General features: G+C 58.0%; 1 protein-coding gene across 2 annotated transcripts in view; it reads right to left on the reverse strand.

Annotated features, from left to right (window-relative positions):
- Positions 1-24,732, reverse strand: part of AGAP3 (ArfGAP with GTPase domain, ankyrin repeat and PH domain 3) — a 111,635-nt gene extending 86,903 nt beyond the window's left edge. Inside the window, exon 1 of one of the 2 annotated variants that reach the window (XM_059866877.1) lies at positions 24,389-24,727. In XM_059866877.1, coding sequence (XP_059722860.1) covers positions 24,389-24,668 — 280 coding nt within the window. In that variant the 5' untranslated portion in view covers positions 24,669-24,727. Of the gene's footprint in view, positions 1-24,388 lie in introns of both variants that reach the window. The other variant, XM_059866959.1, reaches the window with a different exon arrangement.
- Positions 24,733-25,332: the final 600 nt, after the last annotated feature.

Here is a 25,332-nt window from a genome sequence, read left to right on the forward strand (position 1 = left end):
CTGAGGGGTCCCAGCGGGGTCTGAGGGGTGCCAGTGGGGTCTGAGGGGTGCCAGTGGGGTCTGAGGGGTCCCAGCGGGGTCTGAGGGGTCCCAGCGGGGTCTGAGGGGTCTCAGTGGGGTCTGAGGGGTGCCAGCAGGGTCTGAGGGGTCCCAGCATGGTCCGAGGGGTCCCAGCGTGGTCTGAGGGGTCCCAGCTGTCTGAGTCACAGTGGGACCCCAGCCTGACATGACTGCAGAGAGCCACAAGGGAGACCTCAAATCCCCCAGCACCAAAACAAACTTCCCATGTGGTCGGGGCAGAAGGGGATGGCTTTGAGTGCCTCACACCACCAGGGATTTGAAAGGGAGAACCATTCTTGATGATTTTTCCCGGATCCAATACAGACACTAAATGCTCACAGGAGAGGATGGATCCCCAGGAATCCCCCCCAAACCTGCCTCAGCCCAGTTTGTATTCACAATTACACTCTGAGGGCCCCAGTTCTTGGGCCACTTCATACATCTCATGTTGACCATTGACTCTTCCAGTTTCTTGTTGAGGTCACTTGGACTAACCCAAATATCATAAAGAAGCCTCAAGGAATTATTTAATCAGTAACACCTTTCACTAATCCCACTGCTCGGGAGCTGTTCTCAATGTCATGGAAAGTAGATCCCATCAAACCACGTCACTCAGCACCCACTTCCCTCCTCTAATTCTCCACTAATTCGGATTATGTCAGGCACTCCACTGCTCTCTCAGGAATCAGTATCAGCCTAACTGTATCCTAAATACCTGAGTCATCCATGGATCCTGCTGAAGGCTGGCAGAGCATTAGCCCACTCCAAGCTTGCAGGGAGCTCTGCAGCCAGCTCTGGGTGCCAGCTGCCCAAAGCTGGGACTCTGAAAACACCTGGTTCTGGCAGCTGCTGTTCAGAACTGAACAACCATCCCAGAGAAAGGATTCCACCTCTCCAAGCAGGGATGGAGATGCTCACACTGCACAGCTCCCCAGACGCCGTGTTTCAGACAGTACAGACAAACGTCACAGCTAAAAACATCCCTGCTCCCAACAAACCTCCCAGTGCCCGACAGGCACTGACCAGCTGGATGCCAATGGCCACTCGTGTCCCCCCTCTTTTGCTCACTCCACTCTTGGTCTGTGCTCCCTAACACCAACTCTTCCTCTGTGGAGGATCAGCTCTGTGCCAGTCCTGCTGTTCGGATGTGCCACCCGCTCCATGTGCAAGGCTGGCTGTTGGCACAGCCTCCCTCATTAATGGGGCTTTATGTGATTTGGGCACAAACATGACATTCTTTGGAATTACTGCATTTGCTGTTCGTGTTCTCTCAAGTCCTGCAGCTCATCATTTTATTGGTTTTTTGGCTTTAGTGACACCAACCTCCAAAAGCAAATGGCAAGGGGTGAGTATTACCCAAACACCGTGCCCAGGAACGGCATTGCTGCTCCACATTTGCAGGGCATTGTGGCAGCTGTGAGGGACAGGGAACATCCTTCCCCATCTGCAGGCAGTCTGGTACTGAGGAAGGGCTGGGATGGCTCCCAAAAAATGACCTTGGTGGAGACAGAACACTGCTGGGAGCCTCCCTGGGGATGCCCAGGGCTGGCACCAGACCGGTACCACTGGTGACACCATGCCACCAGTGCCAGTAACTCCAGCACTCACTGCATGCTGCTGCTCACCTCAAAACCCACAGCACAACTGGGGCACCTGTGCAGTGCCTGCAGCAAGGCCCAGACAAGGCTGTGGGGTTCACACCTCTAGCAGGCTCTTTAGGTGCAGCTGGTTCTGTGCTGTGCTTGGGAGAAGGTGGGATGAGCAGCACTGAGACATCAAGGCTGGAGGAAGGGCCTCCAGGGAGCAAGTGCAGCCACTTAGGGCAGGAGGGCTGCCAGGGAGCATGGCATGCACCCCAGGACCACAGCGTGCACCCCAGCACCAAGGTGTGTTCCCTAGGACCACAGCATCCCTCCCGGGAGAACTCTGCTTTGGGAGGACGTGGCTGCAAAGCTCTGCCATGCTGTGCTGCTGGAAGCCCAGCAAACAGGAGACCTGCCCTGGCCACAGGCACACAGGGAACAGGCAGCTGGCTGGGCAGAGCCTGCGAGAAGGGACAGAGCCAGTGGTGGTCACACCAAGGCTCAGCTCAAGGGGAGATCTGCCTGCTGGCCAGGTCACACAGCTCTCACAGGCAGTGCTGCTCCGGCCTGCAGCCCTGGAACTTCAGGGGAGGGAGGTGCAGAACAAGTATGGGGTATGTGACAGGCACAGGGAGAACAAGATAAAGCAAGGAAACCCCAGCAGCTCCAAGCATTACTCAAGATGGCAGAAACAAAGAGAACAAGTGGCAAAAGGACCTTAAAATCCTGAATGTCCAGCTGCCACAACAGCAGGTGACCGATGAGAAGTGGAATCACCAGAAACAAACAATTCTGATTTTATATCTGGAAAAATAAGCTGCAAGTTCTCACCACTCAGATGAAATCCTGGGGTTATTCTCAACTGTATGAAAACATTTCCCATAGAAGGAGTGGCTACCCCATTCCTGGAAGCGTTCAAGGCCAGGTTAGGTGGGGCTTGGAGCAAGCTGGTCTAGTGGAAGGGGGGTGGAACTGGATTTAAGCGCTTTAAGGTCCCTCCAAACCCAAAGCATTCCATGAGTCCATGATTCTGTGAACTTCAGTTTGCTGCTCAGCAGCAATCAAAGAGCAAAGAGGGTGCCAGCCATTACTAAGAATGGAGAACAAGAGAGGGAATATCCCAACACTCTTGTCCTGACCCACAGTCCTCACCAGGTACCAAGAGAGGCAGGAGATGACTGACAGGACAGGAACAGCTACTGTACAGGGAGCCTGGAAAGGAAGATGGCAGAGGGGGAATGAAGTTTTCCATGCCGGGAGAAGAAAGGAAGAGGCCACTAGGGAACAATTTGTTCACTGTTTCTTCCGAAGCAGCAACTCAGGGACATCACATCCAATTAAGCAGGCCCAAAGGAGGAGATTTTTTCACATAAAGCATCACTGTGAAATGTCTCATCAGGGCTGCAGTGGCGCTCAGCGAACACGCGCTCAAAGGACGCTCGGCCAAATCCAAGGACAAAAGCTCCATGCGAGGCTACAGAGACACAAGAGGCGGCTTTGGGCTCGGGAATGGCTTCCTGGGAGCAGGAAAGGCACAGCCCACGTGCAGCAGGGCAGCGGCTGGGGCTGGGCAGGGGGCAGAGGAGCCCCTGGAGCCCCTTGGCAGCAGCAGAGGAGGGCCCCTTGCCCCCCATCCCCGTGCACACGCCGAGCCACAGCAGTGCCACGGCTGGGGCTGTCACACCGTCCCCACGGCGAGGCCCAGGCTGCCAAACCCACATTCCCACTGACATTTTCCATGCTCGCTCGCTGCATCGGGATGGTATTTATAGAAGTTTCAGCAAAAGCAATTCAGACACTTCCCAAAAGCAGGCTGGGGAAAAACACAGCAGCTTGGCCAAAGCTGTACATTTTTCCAGCTTTGAGTGAGGGATTGAAGAGCTGATCAGCTCCCAGCTCCAGGCTGGAGCCCAGCACTCTAGACTTTGATCTGCCAAGCCACAGTGGGCTCTGCTTGGGGCCCAGCAAGTGTTTCCTGCATCTCCAGTCCCAGCTTTTCTCAGATGAAATCCTGGGGTTATTCTCAACAACTCCATGAAAACATTTCCCAGAGAAGCTGTGGCTAACCCACCCACCCCTGGAAGTATTCAAGACCAGGTTGGATGAGGCTTGGAGCAATTGCTGATGGCAGGGGGTAGGACAAGCTCTAAGATTCTGGGTTCTATGCCCACGGTGACTGCAGGATTTCCCTCCAAGGCATTACCTGAGACAGGGAAGCAGGAGAAATGCCAAGGCCACTCAGCCAGATAAGAGAGTTTGGGGACCTGGGAGAAGCGGGCTGCACATCCCAGTTCCCCAGCCTCCTGAGAATTAATCAGATCTGCAGAGCCCAGTTTCCCTGGGCAGCTCTGCAGGGAGAGGCCCTGCTGAGCCCCACCAGCCCCATGTCCCACTGGCATCACCACCCTGTGCAGGAGGGTGCCAGAATTAAAGTAGGTCCCATCACAACTCTTCCTCCTCCTCCTCCTCTCAAGCTGAACCCTAGCCATCTGCAGTTTACAGTTCCAGATCTGATCCAGCACCCTCAGCTCTCCCACAGCATGCAGAGAAATCAGCACTTCTAGTGCCCAAGTCACCCAACCTACTTATCACTCCTACTTCAGCCTGAGACCGCTGAGGATGACAAGGAGCCCGGGGGAGCAGACTCAGGTGATGTCACCTCCACCCCTGACATCGTATTAGCCAGCTCCCCCACTTCTGGATCCCACCGTTTCCATAGAGGACAGCCCACTCAGCTGACACAGAACGAGCGACACCACTGCTCCGTGCACCTGAGGAGGTTCTGCCAGGACCCCTGGGGCAAGGCAGGGCTCCTGGACACCTTTCTGAAGGCAGGAAACCAGACTGCCGTGCAAGGGCAGCTGTGTGCCTCCCCTCACAGAGACACAACTGTGGGAGCAAATGAGGGCCTGCAGCTCCGAAGGACCAGAGAGCTGCCACCTCAGCCTCACATCTTAATCACAAGATCGTTCTATTTCCATGGAAACGGCAGAATTAGAGACTTCGACGGAACGACAATTACCAGCATTGGGAATTTGACTGTTAAACTTGTCACACTCCCATCCCCAGTGCCAGGAGAGGAGATGGCACTTACCCACACCACTGCCCTGCACCTGGCCCCAGCACCACGGCCAGCCACGCTCAGCTGTCTGTTCCTGCCTCCTGCAGCAGCCAGTTGGGTTTCCAGAGAGCCTCCCATGGCAGCACATCAGGGGATGGAAGCTCGCGGGGGCTCAGTCCAGTGCAGACTTGTCCATCAGCAGCTGATCCTGGAGCACACACAGTGACCCTGCTGACCAAGGCTTCCCCAGTGCCTCAGCAGCAGGAAAAGGCTTTACGTGCTCGTGAGTCACTCAGGGAGTTACGGGATAGCTCCAGGCACTGTGGGGAGCACGGGCCCAGTGCCTCCCAGGGCAGGCCCTTTCCCTGACACAGCAAAGCCCCACAGTGGTTCTGGTCAGCTGAGGACAGCGTGGAGCCGAGGCGCTAACTACCATCACTGGCACAGGGTACCCAGTGCCACCCCACTCTCATCTCTCCACCGTGAAGACACAAACCTTTCCTGAAAGCAAAGCTGGGAAGGACCTGGCAGCGCACCATGGAACTCCCCAGACTCATATCTTGGGTTTGCAAACACCACAATGTAAACTGCAGCCCTGGGAGCATGAGCAAAGCTGCAGAGGTAGATCAGGGGAGCTCCCTGTGCCCAGGAAGCCCTCAGCTAACATAGACACATCTCCCAGAAGAGAAGAGCTGCCCTTTTGTCTTCTGTCCAGAGAGGGGTCCACTTCGAGAGGTCACTGGCCAAATCCCCTCCATGTACTCCATGCCTTGGCCCCACTGTGGTCAGCAGGACCATTAGCTGATGGGCCCAGGACTCCCCTGGCTGTTACGCCCAATCCAAGGACTGAAATTGCTCAGCCCAGCTCTGATCATGTACTGCCACACAGACCAAGAGTCAGACAGTGGGCAACGTGCTGCTGGAAAGGAGTTTTCCATGGCACGTGCATTCCACTGCCCTGCCCGTGCCTGGAAGACAATGGACACCTGGCCATGAGCAACACTCCTGCCATGATGACAGACACACCCCTAAAGCCCTTCCTGCAGGTCTGGACACTGACGCTCAACCTCAAGGAAAGCAACCTCCCACCCACAGAAAATTCCAGCTCCAAGAGCCCAGACCTGGGGCAGCTGGAAGGATATCATCTCCTATACCAGAGTCTGTGGGACACAGCAAGTGCCTGCCCCATCAGGAGCTCATGCAGAGCCATCCCCACGCTCAGACTGGCAAGGCTCCAGGGCTGAAGGTATTTCTCCAGCTGATCTCCCATGAAAGCAGGGTGTGCTCCAGGCCAGACTCTCCTCCAGCCTCCAGAGGGAACTTCCGGAGCACAGCTGCACACACTGCCTATACAGACAGGTACCAGCAGGGCTGAGCTGCTGTGCCCTCAGATCCATCCTGAGCCCGTGGCACCCTGAACCCTGCAGGCACCCACTGAGCCCATGGCACCCTGAACCCTTCAGGCACCCATGGAGCCCACGGCACCCTGAACCCTGCAGTCACCCACTGAGCCCATGGCACCCTGAACCCTGCAGGCACCCATGGAGCCCATGGCACCCTGAACCCTGCAGGCACCCACTGAGCCCATGGCACCCTGAACCCTGCAGGCACCCACTGAGCCCATGGCACCCTGAACCCTGCAGTCACCCATGGAGCCCATGGCACCCTGAACCCTGCAGGCACCCATGGAGCCCATGGCACCCTGAACCCTGCAGGCACCCACCGAGCCCATGGCACCCTGAACCCTGCAGTCACCCACCGAGCCCATGGCACCCTGAACCCTGCAGTCACCCACCGAGCCCATGGCACCCTGAACCCTGCAGTCACCCACCGAGCCCATGGCACCCTGAACCCTGCAGGCACCCACTGAGCCCGTGGCACCCTGAACCCTGCAGTCACCCACGGAGCCCGTGGCACCCTGAACCCTGCAGTCACCCACTGAGCCCATGGCACCCTGCAGTCACCCACTGAGCCCATGGCACCCTGAACCCTGCAGGCACCCATGGAGCCTATGGCACCCTGAACCCTGCAGGCACCCACTGAGCCCATGGCACCCTGCACCCTGCAGTCACCCACTGAGCCCATGGCACCCTGAACCCTGCAGGCACCCATGGAGCCTATGGCACCCTGAACCCTGCAGGCACCCACTGAGCCCGTGGCACCCTGAACCCTGCAGTCACCCACCGAGCCCGTGGCACCCTGAACCCTGCAGTCACCCACTGAGCCCATGGCACCCTGAACCCTGCAGTCACCCATGGAGCCCATGGCACCCTGAACCCTGCAGGCACCCACTGAGCCAGTGGCACCCTGAACCCTGCAGGCACCCACTGAGCCCGTGGCACCCTGAACCCTGCAGTCACCCACCAAGCCCATGGCACCCTGCACCCTGCACCCTGAAGTCACCCACTGAGCCCATGGCACCCTGAACCCTGCAGGCACCCATGGAGCCTGCAAGCACCCTGAACCCTGCAGTCACCCACCGAGCCCGTGGCACCCTGCACCCTGCAGTCACCCACTGAGCCCATGGCACCCTGAACCCTGCAGTCACCCACCAAGCCCATGGCACCCTGCACCCTGCACCCTGCAGTCACCCACTGAGCCCATGGCACCCTGAACCCTGCAGGCACCCATGGAGCCTGCAAGCACCCTGAACCCTGCAGGCACCCATGGAACCCATGGCACCCTGAACCCTGCAGTCACCCACCGAGCCCATGGCACCCTGCACCCTGCAGGCACCCATTGAGCCCGTGGCACCTTGAACCCTGCAGGCACCCATGGAGCCCATGGCACCCTGAACCCTGCAGTCACCCACTGAGCCCATGGCACCCTGAACCCTGCAGTCACCCACCGAGCCCATGGCACCCTGCAGGAACCCACTGAGCCCATGGCACCCTGAACCCTGCAGGCACCCACTGAGCCCATGGCACCCTGAACCCTGCAGTCACCCACTGAGCCCATGGCACCCTGAACCCTGCAGGCACCCACTGAGCCCATGGCACCCTGAACCCTGCAGGCACCCATGGAGCCCATGGCACCCTGAACCCTGCAGGCACCCACTGAGCCCATGGCACCCTGAACCCTGCAGGCACCCACTGAGCCCATGGCACCCTGAACCCTGCAGTCACCCACTGAGCCCATGGCACCCTGCACCCTGCAGGCACCCACTGAGCCCATGGCACCCTGCAGTCACCCACTGAGCCCATGGCACCCTGCACCCTGCAGTCACCCACTGAGCCCATGGCACCCTGAACCCTGCAGTCACCCACCGAGCCCATGGCACCCTGAACCCTGCAGGCACCCACTGAGCCCATGGCACCCTGAACCCTGCAGTCACCCACCGAGCCCGTGGCACCCTGAACCCTGCAGGCACCCACTGAGCCCATGGCACCCTGAACCCTGCAGGCACCCACTGAGCCCATGGCACCCTGCACCCTGCAGTCACCCACCGAGCCCATGGCACCCTGAACCCTTCAGGCACCCACCGAGCCCATGGCACCCTGAACCCTGCAGGCACCCACTGAGCTCTTGGCACCCTGAACCCTGCAGGCACCCACTGAGCCCATGGCACCCTGAACCCTGCAGGCACCCACTGAGCCCATGGCACCCTGAACCCTTCAGGCACCCATGGAGCCCATGGCACCCTGAACCCTGCAGGCACCCACTGAGCCCATGGCACCCTGAACCCTGCAGGCACCCACTGGAGTTCCTCGTGTCACACAGGCGGCCCTGTTGTTGCTCCATGTCACACATGGCACTGGGGAGCTGCTGTGGAGGGGACAGGCTGCAGGACACCTGCCAAGACCCCAGAGAGCCGGGCTCCTCCCCTGCCCGTGCTGGGACCCCCAGGGCCCTGCTCCAGCTGGACTCCTCGCTGTCCCTCCCAGCCCCCATGACTCAGGTGCCAAGCCAGCTGCACAGCAGAGTCTGTGCTGAGTCACAGCGTGGCCGTGACTCACCCTGGACACGCTGGGCCAGCACAGGCAGCCACAGCAGCAGCTCCAGCTGCAGGTTTGCTCGCACACTGCTGCTGCTCCCCGAGGGAGCTGGCAGTGCCATGGGCAGGCGTCTCCCAGTGCTGCAGTGGTGCCCCGAGGATGCTGAGCAGGGGCACTGTGCCTGTCCCCAGACACACTGGTGGCCCTGCTGCAGTGGCCCTCATCGCTGCAGATCAGGGGAGCCTCAGCCTGACCACAGCTGCCACCACCCTGCTGGCTCTGATGCCCAGCCTCGGGCTCACCCTGTGCCCCACACGCCCACCCACTCACCAGCCTCAACATCCCCTGCCCTGGGCATGGGGCAGGCCAAGGGCCAGGCTGTGCCAGAAGCACAGCTTGTCACGGACACAGACAATCACTGAGGTTGGAAAAACCCTCAGAGACCATCAAGACCAAGTGTTCCCCCAGCACTGCCAAGGCCACCACCACGTTCCCAAGGGCCACATCCACGTGGCCAGGGCACAGAGACACGTCACTCGGGCAGGGGGACTGAGGGGACCAGACCTGCCCTGCCCCTCTGACCACTGCACCCTCCTCACCTGGAGAAAGCTGCTTAGCACTTACTCCCATGGTAAAGTAACCCAAATCCTCAGTAACTGCTCTTGTTTTACTGTGCCACCTAAATCTGGCAGCGCTGCTGCACTGTGGGACCAGCAGAAGTAGCTCAAGGAGAGGAAGGGACGTTGCACTAGGGCCAGCACTGTGAGGAGCCCACCAGACACAGCCATGGGCACAGTGGGAGCCAGGGACAATAGGGGAGCAGCAGCAGGACCCTGGAGACACCTGGAGAGGAAAGCAGGGCAACCTGGGTGTTCCCAGAGCACCTGTGGCTGAACCATCCCTGGAAGTGTCCAAGACCAGGCTGGACAAGGCTTGGAGAAACCTGGTCTAGTGGAAAGTGTCTCTGACCATGGCAAGGGGGTAGAATGGAAGGGGATGTAAGGTCCCTTCCAACCTAAACCATTCCAGGATTCTAAGCCCCAGTTCGCGCCTTTCGCTGTGGTTTGCATTTTTACACTTCCATAATAATTGATGAGACAGTCCAAATGACAACACTTCATAAAAACACCAGGACAACAACTTGGCTAAAACTCCCAAACCCTCCTGGAGGCAAGTGACATCCAAACTGCCCAAAAAAGGGTAAAAAGTAGGAAGAAAGAGGAGGAAACAGATGTCAATAAGATCTCGAACGCAGGAAGCATCAGCAAGGGTGTAGGAAGCTGAAGCCCTCAGGAAAAGGAGTCTGTAACAATGCTGAGAGCAGCAGGAAGCGGCTGTGTGAGCACAGCCCCGCACAGGGAGGCACGGCTGCTCCCCCGAGCAGGGCAGGGACATGGCTCTGCTGGGCCTCAGCACCACAGGGAAGAGCAAACACACACACGGAGAATGGCAAAACCATCAGCAGAAACAATTTTAAAGATGTCATCAAAAAGCATAACTTTAATTTAAAGGCACAAACAACCTGAATACAATGGCGCAAGGAAGAGCGAGGAAGAGTGAGCTCACACTCCTGCTCATGTGAGTTTTTAATAAATATTGAAATAACAGAGACATTCAGGAAAAGCTGGAAAAGAGCAAAGTGACCTCACACCCCCCAGCAGCCCTTTCTGACACCAGAGCCTGTGGGAAGGGGAACCCCCCCGACCTCCCTTGCTGTCCCAGTGACACCAGTCCCCAGGAAGGGGAACCCCCCCAAGCCCCCACTGACACCAGTCTCTGGGAAGGGGATGGAGACAATGGAACTGGATGTTCTTAAACAACAATTCATGTTACAGCTAATTGCACTCCTTCAGGTGGTTCAGCTGTTGCTGTTCAGGGCTTGACTGCACAACCCTGAAGGTCCTTGCAGCCCAAAGTAATCCATGGTTCCATGACGCAAACAACTCTGCCCATGTTTCCATGATCATGTAACCCATTCCCATACAACACTCCCTCTACAAACCACCACTTTGCAAAGTCATTTACAATAAACACAGCAGGACCAGGCTCAGAAGAGACAGAGATCCAGGTCAACAGGTAAGAAGATTCCTGGAGCCTTACAAATGATGTTGGGAAGCTTCAGACAACTGGGCAAACACTCTTACTACGCCAGCTCTAAGAGAGGTGAAATGGCAAATGCCAGGAATGCCAGAACAGATTCCCTGGCCCCAAAGCACAGACCACATCCTTTTGGGGCCGTTTCCAATTCAGGAGAAATGACTGGGAGACAGGAACCATCAGTGTGGATCCACATCAGCCCCATCAGGAAGCAGCAGATGGACACGCCGGACAATGGAGCTCTCTAATGCACACAGGCCACACATGACCTTTAGGGTTCCTACCAACCCAAACTCTGGGATTTCATGAAAAAGAGCAGCCAGCAGAGAAAGGAACTGGGTTCACAGTTCATCCAGCTGTGGCTGGGTCAAGTGGGAGCACACTGCCTGTAATCTGATGATCTTCATTTTAAGAACACTGGATAAGGAAGAGCCATAAAAATTCTTTGAAGACCACACAAAATGAACTCAAGAAGAGACTTTTATTGAGAGTTATGCAATTTACTTCCCAAAAAAGAACATCAAGAGATAATTGATGATGAAGTAACAGTAAACTTCTCAGGGAACAATGTTCAGGTAACAAAGTTTTATTTAGTCTAATCTAAAGAAACAAGTGAGAAAATGAACTTTAAAACAGATGAATGTAAATTGGGAATTAAACAGGAACTATCATCAGCTGGAGGAATTAATGACAGGGGAACAACCAACTGAAGAAGCAGTGGTTGGGCTCCCTTCAGTTGCTGCCCCAGGAGGGTGTGAAGACCTCCAGGAACAGGGGATCCAATACCCTTCCAGCCAGACAAAGTACTTCCCAACCTGGATGGCAAAGCTGTGAAACTGAACAGGGGGATGGCAGTACCATCTATCAGTTCATGATACATGGCCAGTAACAGAACAGACACTCCAGTATCAAAGTTTGTGTTTGAAATCAAACCCCACAGAGCCTGCAAACCACCTGACTATGCCTAACACACATTTTCTCCTCCAAGAGGAATATCTCGGTCTCCTCCCTCACCTCTCTCCACCAGAGCTCCCCAAACACCTTGTGCAATCCCCTCCCCAAAAATCCACTCCCAGACCTGCAAAGGGGCTGGGCACCTCCTCCCATGCCCATTTCTCACTCGTACCAGGCCACATGTTATTTTGTCCCTGATTTTCTCTTAGACTCTCCCCAACTCAATTTCCAGGCCTTGCGGTCCACCAGAGCACCCTTCAGCTGCCCCTCTGAGGGAAGCTGATGGCAGGAGGCAGGGCAGGAAAGACTGCCCACAAGCTCCTACAGTCTGTGGGAAGAAGGACAGCAAACTGCAGAGACTCCACCAAGGCAGCTATTGCCCAGAGAGGCTGGGGACTCCCCACCTCTGGAAGTGCTCCAGGCTGAATGGGACTTGGAGCAACCTGGTCTAGTGGACAGTGTCCTTGGCCAGGACAGGGGGTGGAACTGGATGAGCTTTAAGGTCCCTTTCAACACAAACCATTCTGGAATTCAACGATTACCAGACTCCATAGGCAAGATCTTATTGGAAGCAAACCCACAAGGAAAAAGGAAAAAGAAAAAACAAAAAAAGGTTACAAAAAGCTGTTGGGCCCCTGAAGCAGCAGTGATGGTGCACACAGAAATCATCCCAGAGCAGAAGAAACCAGTGTGGTAGGAGATCAACTTGGCTCACACAAGCTCCATACTGGGCTTGGCATGCACAGGGAAACTGGAAATTAGGTCAGATTAATAAGGATAAATATAAAGGAGTGGCAGCAGCACCCTAGTCTGAGCCCAGAGCAGCCACACAAGGAGTGAGAGGTGACCAGTGACAAACAGCAAAAACTAGAGACAAATCCCAGGCACATCAGGGACCAACATAAGGACACATAAGGAAAGCTTGGCCTGTTCCACAGGAGAGAGGGAAGACACTGAGGAATGATGCTGAGGACAGGGGAGGTTTAAGCCTCTTTGTGTAAGTTTCCACAACTAAGAGCAAAGAGGAGGCTGGCACAGGCAGAGCCCAAATAACTCACCAAAACTTCCAATAAAAAATACAATTTCAGATGTTTTACATGGGCAGATGGTGACAGATCAAGGGGCCATAGTTTTAAACTACAAGAGAAGATTTAGATTAGATACTAGGATTAAATTTTTCCCTGTAGGGGTGGTGAGGCCCTGGCACAGGGTGCCCAGAGAAGCTGTGGCTGCTCCATCCCTGGAAGTGTCCAAGGCCAGTCTGGATGGGGCTTGGAGCACCCTGGGATAGTGGAAGGTGCCCCGGCCTGTACTGGTACAGCTGATTGGCCAGAACCAGCTGCAGGACCTTGCACTTGGCCTTGCTGCACTTTGTGAGGACCCCATGGGCCCACTCCTCTGCCACTGTCCCTCTGGATGCCATCCCTGTCCTCCAGCCTCTCCCCTGCACCCCTCGGCTTGCTATCACCTGTGACACACCTAGGGTGCACTCAGTGGCGCTCTCTGTGTCATTAATAAAGCCATTAACCACTACTGGTCCCAGTATGGACCTGGGGTGGACAGTGCTCATTACTGGTTTCCATTTGGCCACTGACCATAACCCTTTGGACGTGGCCATCTGGGCCATTCCTCACCCACCCAACAGTCCATCCACAAAACCCACCTCTCTCTGAATAATCCCCACTCTCCTGGGAAGGTGTCTGATGTCACTGACATGCCTTCATTTCCCTGGAGGACAGACATCCCCACCTCAGGATCTCCCACTGCCCTTTTCTGTCTCACCAGAGGACTGCCCAAGGTTGTTCCTGCCTCACCTGCAGACTCTGGGCTCTTCTGGACCCTGAGGCTCCTTTCTCAGGAACCAAACTGGCCACAACACCTTGTCCTCATTGACCCCAGCAATCCTTTTATCCTCTTTGTTCTCCCCCTGGTTCTCTACAGCTTCTTTCACCAGCCTCAGACAGACCATGCTCACTCTCCACCTCCAGTGATGCTGTTTTTTGGGTGTCTCACATGGCTCTGCCCATAGCATCTTCCCTTCTCCTTCCATGCTTCCTCCAGCCAGCCTTTAATTTAACGCCATCCCTCAGCTCTGTGATGATTCATAGTTCTGCTTTTCTATTCCTGGACTGTCTCCTGTCCAAAATGAAGTCTCAGCTTCTTTTTCCCTCCAGCATTTCAAGTGTGCACTCACAAGCCCAGGGTCTACATGATTAAAGAGAGCTGCTGCTAATCCCAGCTTTGTCCCATCTCCCCCCAAGCCCTTGCTGCACAGGGACTAGGGACGTCACCCAGACCCTGTCTGGGACTTGAGGACATGACTCAGACAGTAAGAGTTCATGGATTCTCCTTTCCCTCCCCTCACTTCTTATCACACAAGCTCCAGTCCATGAAACCTCCTTGTCCCCTGGCAACACAGCCAAGGCCCACAGTGTCCACTCCGCACTGACCACTATTACTCCTTTTCCCAAAAAGTGCCTATAACCCATAAAACCCTGCCTCATCCCTATTCAGCCACAGCACTGCTGCTGCTGGAATTATTTCCCTAACCTCTCTCTTAAGCTCCCTCTGAATCCCCCTCCAGGCCCTCCTCTTCTGTCACGTCAAGCGCGAGCTGCGTGTCTTCCCCCTCCCAAACGCCTCATTCCATAACAACCATCCTTCCTCCACTGTCTCCCTCCCAAATCCTGGCAGAAGCTCCACTTCCCAGATGCTGAATTACAGCAAACACCACCCAGCTTCCTCCTGTTTGTGCTTCATGCTGGAAAAGCTCTATGTAAACCACCTGAAATGGCTTTATTCTCCTCTTTTGAAGAGCTCCGTGAAGCTCCCCCAAGCTCTGTGCCCACCAGGAACATCCAAATTACCCCAGCTGAGGTGGATGACCTGGGAGGTCCATGTCCTGACACAGCCCCCCCACGTGCTCATCAGCACCTTCCTCTCACTTTTAAATCAGCTCCAAGCCCTCCATGGCAAAGTTGGCCCTGTCCTGTGCTCCCATACACACGTCTGGACCAGGTGAGGCTCCAAGGGTGATGGCAGTGAAAAACCAGGACCAGGAGCAGCTTCTCCCACTGAACCAACCAGAAGGGTCATGGTGCCCTGCAGCACCCACGTCCCACCAGGAGCAGCACTGGCCTCGGCCACCCGAGTGGCATCCTGCATGGGTGTGTGCCCCTCCAGCCCTGCTCCAGGCTGTGTGTGCCCCTCCAGCCCTGCTCCAGGCTCTGTGTGCCCCTCCAGCCCTGCTCCAGGCTCTGTGTGCCCTTCCAGCCCTGCTCCAGGCTGTGTGTGCCCCTCCAGCCCTGCTCCAGGCTGTGTGTGCCCCTCCAGCCCTGCTCCAGGCTGTGTGTGCCCCTCCAGCCCTGCTCCAGGCTGTGTGTGCCCCTCCAGCCCTGCTCCAGGCTCTGTGTGCCCCTCCAGCCCTGCTCCAGGCTCTGTGTGCCCTTCCAGCCCTGCTCCAGGCTGTGTGTGCCCCTCCAGCCCTGCTCCAGGCTGTGTGTGCCCCTCCAGCCCTGCTCCAGGCTGTGTGTGCCCCTCCAGCCCTGCTCCAGGCTCTGTGTGCCCCTCCAGCCCTGCTCCAGGCTCTGTGTGCCCCTCCAGCCCTGCTCCAGGCTCTGTGTGCCCCTCCAGCCCTGCTCCAGGCTCTGTGTGCCCCTCCAGCCCTGCTCCAGGCTGTGTGTGCCCCTCCAGCCCTGCTCCAGGCTCTGTGTGCCCCTCCAGCCCTGCTCCAGGCTCTGTGTGCCCCTCCAGCCCTGCTCCAGGCTCTGTGTGCCCCTCCAGCCCTGCTCCAGGCTGTGTGTGCCCCTCCAGCCCTGCTCCAGGCTCCGGGCACAGGGGATGGACAGAGTCACCAGAGCCCGATCACAGAAACACCAATGATCTGAGTGGAAAAGGACCTTAAAGCCCATCCAGTCCCACCCCTTGCCATGGAGAGCATCTTCTCTAGGGACACCTGCCCCTATCCCAGGGTGCTCCAAGCCCTGTCCAACCTGGCCTTGGGCACTGCCAGGGAAGGGGCAGCCATAACTGTTTTAAGCAACCTGTGCCAGGGCCTCACCACTCTCACAGGGAAAATTTCTGCCCAGTATCCCATCTAACCCTGCCCTCTGTGCATGGGAAGCTGAATTCCCCCTTGTCTTGTCACTCAAGTCCCTTGTTCAACAGGAAGGCCAGACCCCTTTTCCCTACCACAGGAGTCACTGCTGGGGTAAGTACCCAAAGCTGCCCAAAACCAAGAGCAGGAGCCAGCGAGCGCTGAGCCCACTGCAGGAGCCAGGGCCAGCACCCACACTAACCTCACTGCAACCCAGAGTCAGCAGCTCCCACCCTGGAGCACCAGCAGGACCCCGCCGGGATTCCAGATGCAGCAGCTGGGAGCGTGGCACAGAGCCCTGAGGCTGGAGAGGATTTCATCACATAGATCACATGGCCAGAACCAGATCTCACACATGACCCCGGGCAGGAATTCCCCAGTGACTCAGCCAGGGCTTACAGAGTGGAGATGCAGCCAGACACCCTGGACAGATGCAAACTGCCCTCTCCCTCTTGCATGCCACAAGCTGGGGTGCTCTGCTCCATCTGGAAATCTATTTCCTAGGATTTGTGGGAATTCAGCAGCAGCAGGGTTTGGCTGTAATTGGACAGCAGGTCTGAAAGTCACTGAGGCAGGAGAGGTGAGCAGGCATGCAACGGGTCTTAATCACACAAACCTCCTTCCAGTCGGGAAGCAGCTGAAATTATCTTCATTTTCACCTTTCCTGCCCCAGGACATTTCTTGCACTCACTACACCACTTCAGGAAATCCACCTGAATAGGCACCCACGGGATCTGTGCTCCCAGTACTGCCCAGAGCTGCGGGAGGCAGCAGGAGTGAGAGGACAGGTCTCTTCCATGAAGGACACTGCCAGCAGGAACACAACAGACATGGATACCCAACACCTGCAGCTGCTGCACAGCGAGATAACAACTTGCAGGAAGCCTTGGAGAACAATTTTTAAAAGGAATTCAATGCCAAGGCAGGAAGGTGGGATCACAAGGAGAAAAGGCCTCCCTGACAGGGAGGGATGCAATAAGAGCATCATGGTACTGCCGACATGCCCATCAAGTTGCCAAGCTCTGATCACAGGCTGGGGCAGCTCTTGCATCCCTCAATTCCCAGCAGCCAGGCTTCTGTGCCAGCCCTTCAGCCCAGAGTTGCTCCTCCAGACCATGTGGCTGCTGCCCACTCCCCCCACAGCCACACCAGCTACGAGGGGATTTTAGCCCCAAGGCTGTATCCCACTGCCACAGGCACCAGAACACCCAGTATTCCCCAGCATATGACCCTCCCACGTCAGCCAGCCCAGCTAGAAACACAGTTTGGGACCAGATCAGACATCACCAAGATCTAATCTGGCCACCCAAATTAAGTGAGTCCCATCACCAGCTCAGAACAACCAGCCTGGATGCAGCCATGCTTCACGTGCCCATCTCAGTGGGACTCCAGCCCAGCAGTGCCCAGCACTGGAAGGGTCTATGCAGAAAGTGGTGCTGCTCTGTCAGGAGCTTTGGGAAGGCTCCTGAGAGCGAACAGCAGATGAATGATTCACAGTCAACTGCACAGAGCTGGCCCCACTGGCACTGCTCCCACCAGGTACTCCCAGGCAGGGCCAGCACCTCCAGCCCAGGCAGAGCAGGAGCGCCCGAGGGCTCACCCCAGAGCCAAGGCAGAGGCAGCTCTGAGGACAGGGGCACTGCTGGCCCTTGTGACAGAGGCCTGGGTCAGCAGGACATCGCTGCTTGGAGCAGCAGCCAGCGCAGAGCACCCCCAAACTGGAAAAGGCTCTGTGCACCAAGCTGTGGAACTCCTGAGACATCGGGGGTTTGTGTCGAGACAAGAGTTATGCCAGGACTTCCCACAACACTTGTGTTGGGAAGGCAGAGCCACCAAGCACGGGCATCACAGCGACCCACAGCGAGCACAGGGAGACCGGCCAGCCCCTGGCCAAAGACACAGAGTGTGTCCCTGGGACAGGCAGCAGGCTGCCAGCTCCTCCCCAGGTACCGCTGCTGCTGCTGGCATGGTCAGACTGGCACAGGGAGCTGTGCCACCAGCTGTCACACAGCTCAGACCAGCACGAGCCAGGCCTGCTGCCTCCCCCAGACCTGAGCACGCTGCCCCCTCCTTACCACCCACATCCACGTGGTCACACCACCAGCAGCTGAGAGCTGACTGAACCAAACCAACACTGGCCTGGCCCCTGCCAGAGTAGCTCCTGATGACAGGGAGGGATAGGTGGAGCTGCCAGGTGGGAAGAGCTGCACTGTCCCTGCCCGTAGCAACCACGCTTGTATTGGATCAAGGGAACTGAAACTGCACCCACAGAGACTCCCAATTCTCTCCTGACCCCACCTCCAAATCCCGTTCTTCCCCTTCACATCCCACCTTTCCTCTTTAACCCCAGTACTGAGTTCTTGCCCCCAGAGTACCAGGAACCTTCACCTCCCCCAGCACAGTACCTGCAACTCCATCCTGCTCAGCTCCCAGCCATCAGGACCATCCTCCAGCCCTCCTGCTACAGTTTCAACATCTCTCTCAACTCCTGTCATCAGGGCATCAAGGAATGGCCCTTTCTGATTCTTCCCCAAGACCAGATTCTCAGTCTGTAAGCTCAGAAAGGTGAGAGCTGCACCTGGCAAAGATGCCTTCAGATGACTTGGGCCACAACACAAAACTCAGTAAAAACAGGGGATGTATCTGTTCAAGCGTGCTAAAGGCTCCTTCAGCTGTGCTTTGGCTCTTGCCCATCACTCCTGGGGGTCCAGCGTCTCCCATTGCATCAGATTCTGCTCCAGGACTCTTTCCAGGCAGATCCTTTTGCTTGTGCTGCTCATGCCAGGCACTGGCACCACGAGATGCTGAGCAGGGCCAGCCCTGCCAGCGACCTCAGCCAGGACACAAGCAGTGGTGGAGGAGCCAGGGCTCTGCCTTGCCAGCAGGAAGGAAAGGCAGCCCAGGAAGCCTTTCCCAGTGCTCTTGGAGCCTCTCCTGGGAGCTGGCCCTGAGATCACAGCACCCTTCACCCAAACAGAGAGTGCAGGGTCAGAACAGGAGCTGCCCCAAGGGCTGGAGCCCCTCTGCTTCGGAGCCAGGATGGGATGCGCACCTGAAGATGTTCACCTGGAGAAGAGAAGGCTCCAGAGAGACCTTAGAGCTCCTTCCAGTGCCTAACGAGGCTCCAGAAGAACTGCAGAGGGACTCAGGACAAGGGACTGAAGTGACAGGGCAAGGGGGAATGGCATCTCACAGACAAGAAGCCAGGGTTAGATGGGATATTGGGAAGACATTTTTCCTTGTGAGGAAGCCCTGGCACAAGCTGCCCAGAGAAGTGTTCAAGGCCAGACTGGATGGAGCTTGGGGCAACCTGGTCTAGAGGAAGGTGTCCCACCCATGGCAGGGGGTGGAACAAGATGGTCTGTAACCCAAACCATTCTCTGGTTCCGTGATTTGCCCAACCTCCCATTTTGTGCTCTTTTAACCACCTTTGCATTTAACTTCCAGCAAATCTGGAGACCCCAGTGCCAGAGCAGTCATTACCTGCATGCAGGGGTAATGCAGCACGAGCCACACAGCTGTCCAGAATGCCCAGCTCCAGCCCTGGAGCAGGGATGTGCCCATGGCTTTGGAGTTTGGAGCTCGCCCCACAGGCACCCCAGCACCATGGCCTGTGGTTTCCCAGCCCTGGGAAACTCACAGGCATACAGAAACAGGGCAGTTTTCTGCAGAGGTCATGGAATTAGCAGGAAGAAGCTGGCTAAGCAGAACGCTCTCCTTCCCAAAGGGTGTAATTTACTCGAGGCTGATTCAGCAGAGCAAAGACATGGAGAGCCCTGAGTGCAGCCTGGCAGTGTGGGGCTCTCCCAGCAAGGAGGGTCCTCATCTTCCTCCAGGAGATCCTGCAGCAGTGGCAGCTCCTGCCTCAGTCTGCTTTGTGAATCAGCACATCAGGAGCCAGTTTCAAAAGACGTTGGGAAAGGATGGAGCATGGAGCTGGAAGACTTGTGCTGGAACTGAACCGAATGGTGAAGTTCAGCCAATTTAATTCATGAGAAACAGACAGCAAAGTGGCCTCAGTAGCTGGTACACCAAGTGGCTTTAAACAGGAAAATGCCCAAAGTATCAAAGCAGTCCTTTCTAAGAGGGAAATGCAGAAAATACCCAGGATGTTGGAGATGCCAGCTGGAAAAGTCACAGCAATTACTGACAGCAAGACAGGTTATGATGGAGTAAACTCCTGAGGCAGAGGCCCAGGTCTGTTCCTCCTACAGGCCTCAGCCAGAGGCCTTGTTTTTTAAGGCTAAAATCCTGGGACAGGCTATTTACACCAAGTGATGCAATGGTCCATGCTGGCCTCACACCAGGCAACAGCCAAGCCCTGGAGTGAGGCAGAACCAGCAGTGGGGTAGCCCCTGCCCAGCAGAGCAGCTAAGGAGCTCACAGACATCCAGGCTGCTCCCAGCCACCATTCTGCAGGGCTCCTCTCATCCCGAGCCTCTGCCAGAGCAGCAACAGCTGGAAACTGTAGAGGAGAGCTTTCCCAAACTAACCCTGCTTCTTAAACTGCAGAGAGGAACCCACATGGGTTTAGAGGCAGGTGGGAGAGGTGAAGAAGGACAATGAAGGGAAAAAACATGTGCTCCAGGTAAAGCTGACTACGGAGAGATTCCTAGTGCTGCTCCCTGGACACCAAGTCCTCACCATGGCTCAAACCTTCTCCAAGCTTTCCCAGGCAGCTGAGCTTTAGGTGGGCTGCAAGGCATGTGCACAACCACAAACATCAGAAGAAAATTCTCATCATCTGGCAAAAGCTCTGTTGAGGGAATCTCACCGACTTCTTATCTCCCTTCTACCTCTCCCTCCTGCCTTCACCACTTTACACACCCAGAAAACCCCTGTGTAACCATCTCTTCAATCCCACATCATGACCTTTCGCTATTCCACCTTGCTGGTGCTGTCTCTCCCAGCTGTCCATGGATCTGTGCTGGCTCCTGCAGCCCCATGCTGCCGCAGCCTGTCCTGCATTCCCCCAGGTAACCCTCACACCAGACATCGCTCGTGCTCCTCAAACCCACCTTCTGGTCACTGCTCCAAGTTCACTTCTAGGAAAGAAATTAAGCACTGTGCAATTACTGCTCTCATTACAAACTCTATTAGCACGGTTCTGTCTGCAGCCTGTCCCAGAGTCACGACATTGGAGGCCACATTCACCGTGAGCAAGGCTGCACCAGCCCCAGGTTGGTATCGTTTTGCTTTATGCAGATATGAAATCTTTTATAGAACTCAGCAGCTTGCAGCAGTCTCCACAATTTGGCAAGGAAAGCAGCCTGGGATGAGGGAATCGCTTTTTGCAAGCCCCCTGAAAATCTGTCCAAATTTGGTGGTTAGAAACTACCAAAAGGCTCCAGGTCCTGCCTGTGATGCATCTGATGCTGGCGACCAGCCCAACCTGCCATCTCCCCAGCCCCGGTGTCCCTCAGCCCCCATCGCCTCCCAATAAAGCTCCAGCTCAAGGAGGAGACCAAAACAGAGCAGATTTCCCTTTCTTCCCACAGTGGCATCACTGATGTGGACCCATGAGCAGGCACAGCTGGCTCTCACCCCATCGTGGGCTGCACACTTCTCAAGAAAGGCTCATCCCCCAAGCCTGGGGAGCTGGCAGGGCTCCAGCTGCAGCAGCCCCCCAGCACCCACCCCACCCCCTCCTTGGCAGAGCCACACTGTCACAGACCCCCCCCATCCCTCTGCCCAGTTCTGCACAGCTCTGCCAACGCCCCCAACTCCACTGCTGGCACCCTTGTGGTGACACCCCTGCAGGGACACTGGTGGCCCCAGCCCAGGGTGGGCAGCTTGGACCCCCTGCCCCGCTGCAGCACAGTACTGCCTTCGACCTTTCCCCTTCAAAAATGAAGGAATTACCTACAGGAAAGGAATCTGGCAGGAGGACATGAGCAAGTCTTGCAAGACCCAGCACTCAAGTTTTAGGAAATTGAATTTGGGGTTTCATTGGCAACTTCCGTTGTGGATTTTCAGACCATGAACCATTGTTCCAGCCACCAACTCTGATCTTCAGATCAGGAACATCAACAAACAAAACCCTCTTTCAGACATTTCTGTATCAAGCCCCAAACCTGCAGTTTAAAAGGAAATTCCCTTCCAGACCAAGGCACTCCATGGATTGATAACATCGCCAGCAAGGCTCTTCCAGCCGTTAATTAACCCCTGTTAATTCACTCACACACCTGGTAACGGGTCACAGGTAACTGTATAAACACAACACACATTTCACCAGGATCAGGACTCATCCCAGTGCCTGGCAGGTATTAAGGGAATGCAGCCCAGACAAGGAAATCTGTGGGATTCCTGCTACAAATCCACAGGGAAGGTTCAGAAGAGACAGGATGGAGCTGTGGCCTGAGCAGGCAAAGCCCCCGAGGACATGCAGCCACTGGCACCATCCATCCCACAGCCCCGTGGACACAGGTGAGCAGGGCACCCCTCAGCCCTCATTCTGGGTGCCACAGGGTGTTTTGGGAAGCCCCGAGCACCTGATCAGCAGGCAGGAGGCCGGTGTGTGTGTTCACACCTTCCCAGCAGCAGAGGAACCACGCAGCAGAGGAGTTGCTAAGAGACACACGCCTCCCACCCGGGCCCAGCACCCGCTCCGGGGCTGGGGGCGCGGGACGGGACACACACCCAGCACCCCGGGGGGCTCTGCGTCCCTGCAGGGGGGCAGGGGCAGGGGCACGGTGCCCAGGAGGGCTCTGCCCACAGAGGTGACCCTGGGAGCACCTCAGGCATACCCTCACCGTGTCCCTGCTGGCAGCTCCTCTGTCCCACAGTGCAGGAAACCTCACACATGGTAAGATCATGTCACCAGTGACCTCGGGGCTCCCAGCACAGCTGTCATCAGAGGCACAAACCAGGGAGAGCTGCAGGAGCCCCATGGGAATGGGCACAGCACAGTCCTCCCCCACCTGCCCACCGTGACTCCCGCAGCTGGACTGGTGGGACCCCCATGTGTCGGACTGAGCCACTGCCATGGCCTGTGCCAGCCTTGCACTGCCACCCATTTCCATCCAGCCTGAGTCCCTTTGCTTTTCTCCTCCAATTCCACCAACCCAGCAGCTTTCTGTGGCTGAAGACCTCCACAGATGTGGAAAGGCCCCTCCAGCCTCAGCACAGGGTTTTACATCCTCCTGTCTTAACCCCACTGAGTGTCCTTTGTCCTTGCACCACGAAGCCAATAAAACAAACTCTGGGATTTACATTTCCTCAACCCATGCAACCTTTCTTCTTACAGGCCTGACTCTTCTTACAAGTCATCTTCCTTTCCTCCTTTCCACAAAAACCCAAAAGGACCCAAGTGGGATGCATGCCTCTGGAGAAGAGGCCTGCATCCACTCACATACAGCATCACCATGGTGGTCAGCACCCCTATAGTGGGGCCACCACTCCCCAAAAGCACCTCGTGTGCCCCTGCAGTGACATTCCTGGCATGAGGCAGCAGGAACAGAGCTGAGCACACTGCCACCAAGCTGGGACAACAGAACCCAGAGCAGGGAAACAACAGCACCGAGCTGGACCAGAGCTCCTCACATAGCCCAAAGGCACACGTAGCCCTGCCTTCCCTGCTGCGGGCCAGCCGCAGAAACCTGGAGGGCAGAGGGACCCTTAGGCTGGGGGCCTGGAGCAGCCTGCTGACCCACAGTGGCCTCGAACAGCACGATCAGCCTTCCCCTCCCGTCAGCTCCACCACAGTCACTCGCCCATCCTGGCCTGCAGCTCCATCCCAGCCCCCCCTTCATCTCAGCCCATCGGCTGCACCGCGGACCCTCGCCCTCGGCAGTCCCCCAGCTCCATCCCTGCCCCCCAGCTCTATGGCAAACCGTCGGCTCGATCCCTGTCCCCCAGTTCCATCGCAGCCCCTCGGCTCCATCACATTTCCTCAGCTCCATCCCAGCCCCCCAGTTCCATCGCAGCCCCTCAGCTCCATCGCAGCCCCTCGGCTCCATCCCAGCCCCCCAATTCCATCGCAGCCTCCCGGCTCCACTGCATTTCCTCAGCTCCTCTGCAGTTCCTCGGCTCCATCCCTCCCCTCGCTGCCGGTTCCCGGGCTGCAGTGTTCTGCATTTCTAATGTTAACGGGCTCCGGCGGATCCCGTTCCCGTCGACGCCGAGTACAAACCCCCCCCGCCCGATGCCGGACCAGCGCCCGCCCCCGCCCGCCGCTCCCGGCAGAGGCCGCGGGCGGAGTCCCCGGCCCTGCGCAGGCCCGGCCGCGACCACCATCGCTGCGGGGCCGGAACGGGGCCGGGGCGGGGGCGGCTGACGAGCGTGTCCCCTCCGCTCCCTCCCTGCCTCCCGCCCGGCCCCCGCAGCCCCGCCGTGCCCGGCCGCGCCGCCGGCGGCGGGGGCGCAGCGCCCGTGAGCCCCGGCCCGCGCAGGCCGCGCCCGGCCCCCCGCGCCCCCGGCCCCGCCGCTGCAGGGCCCGGCGCGATCCCGGTGCCGCGGGCAGGGCCGGGCCGGGCTCCGCCGGGCCCCGCGGGCGGCAGCGGGCGCAGGTGCAGCGGCGGCGGGGACAAAGGCGGCGGCGCGGCCGGGCCGTGCGGTGCCCCCGTTCCGGTGCCCCGCTCGGTGCCCGGCTGCCGGTGCTCACCCTCGATGGAGATGACGTGCTCGCGGATCTGGCTCTGCAGCGCCAGGTCCTCCACGCGCTCGATGAGGTCGTAGATCGCGTAGATATTGGGGTGCACGGACTCGAAGCGCCCGATTTCGGCGCGGATCGCGGCCGAGTTGGAGAGCCCGAACTGCGGCGGGGGCGGCCCGCCGGGCTGCGGCCCCGAGGGCCCGGGCACGGGCACCGGCACCGGCCCGCCCGGCGCCGCCAGGCTCTGCTGCTGCCCGGGGCTCTGCCCGGCGCCGCCCGGGAAGTTCATCGCGGCGGCGGCAGGGCCGGTCAGCGGCGCGGGGCTCCGGGCAGCCGCTGCATGGCCGCAGCCGCGTCCGTCCGCGGGTCCCCCGGGCTCCGCCGCCGCCCCCGCCCGCCTCCCGCCCGCTCCGCCCCGCCCCGCCCCGCCCGCGTCAGCGGGACCGGCCCCGCGGCGGGCGGGGGGACGAGCCGGGCAGAACGGGGAGCGGAACGGGACCGGGCGGGGGACAGGGGGCACTGGCAGCCGGAGGGGAGCGGGGAGAGCGGGGGGAGCGGGGACCAGCAGCGGGAGCGGAGCGCTGTCGGTGCCCGGTCCTGCCCCGCTCCGCCGCGGCCCCTGCCCGCCCGGCACCACGGTGGGGGGCGCTTGCCCCATGCCCGGCCCCCGCCCGGCTACGAGTCCCGGCTGCCGTCCCTCAGCATCCCACCGCGGCCATCCCGGACACCGCTGTTGTGCGGCTGCCCGTGCCCACGCTTCCCCAGGGCCTGCAAATCCCCCGTGTGACGCTGGAGACCCCTGGGCCAGCCTGGGAACCCCCCTGGGCCAGCCTGGGAACCCCTGGGCCAGCCAGGGAACCCCTGGGCCAGCCTGGGACCCCCCTGGGCCAGCCTGGAGACCCCTGGGCCAGCCTGGGAACCCCTGGGCCAGCCTGGGAACCCCCCTGGGCCAG

This window comes from Haemorhous mexicanus, chromosome 1 (assembly GCF_027477595.1).
Source record: "Haemorhous mexicanus isolate bHaeMex1 chromosome 1, bHaeMex1.pri, whole genome shotgun sequence".
Taxonomy (NCBI): domain Eukaryota; kingdom Metazoa; phylum Chordata; class Aves; order Passeriformes; family Fringillidae; genus Haemorhous; species Haemorhous mexicanus.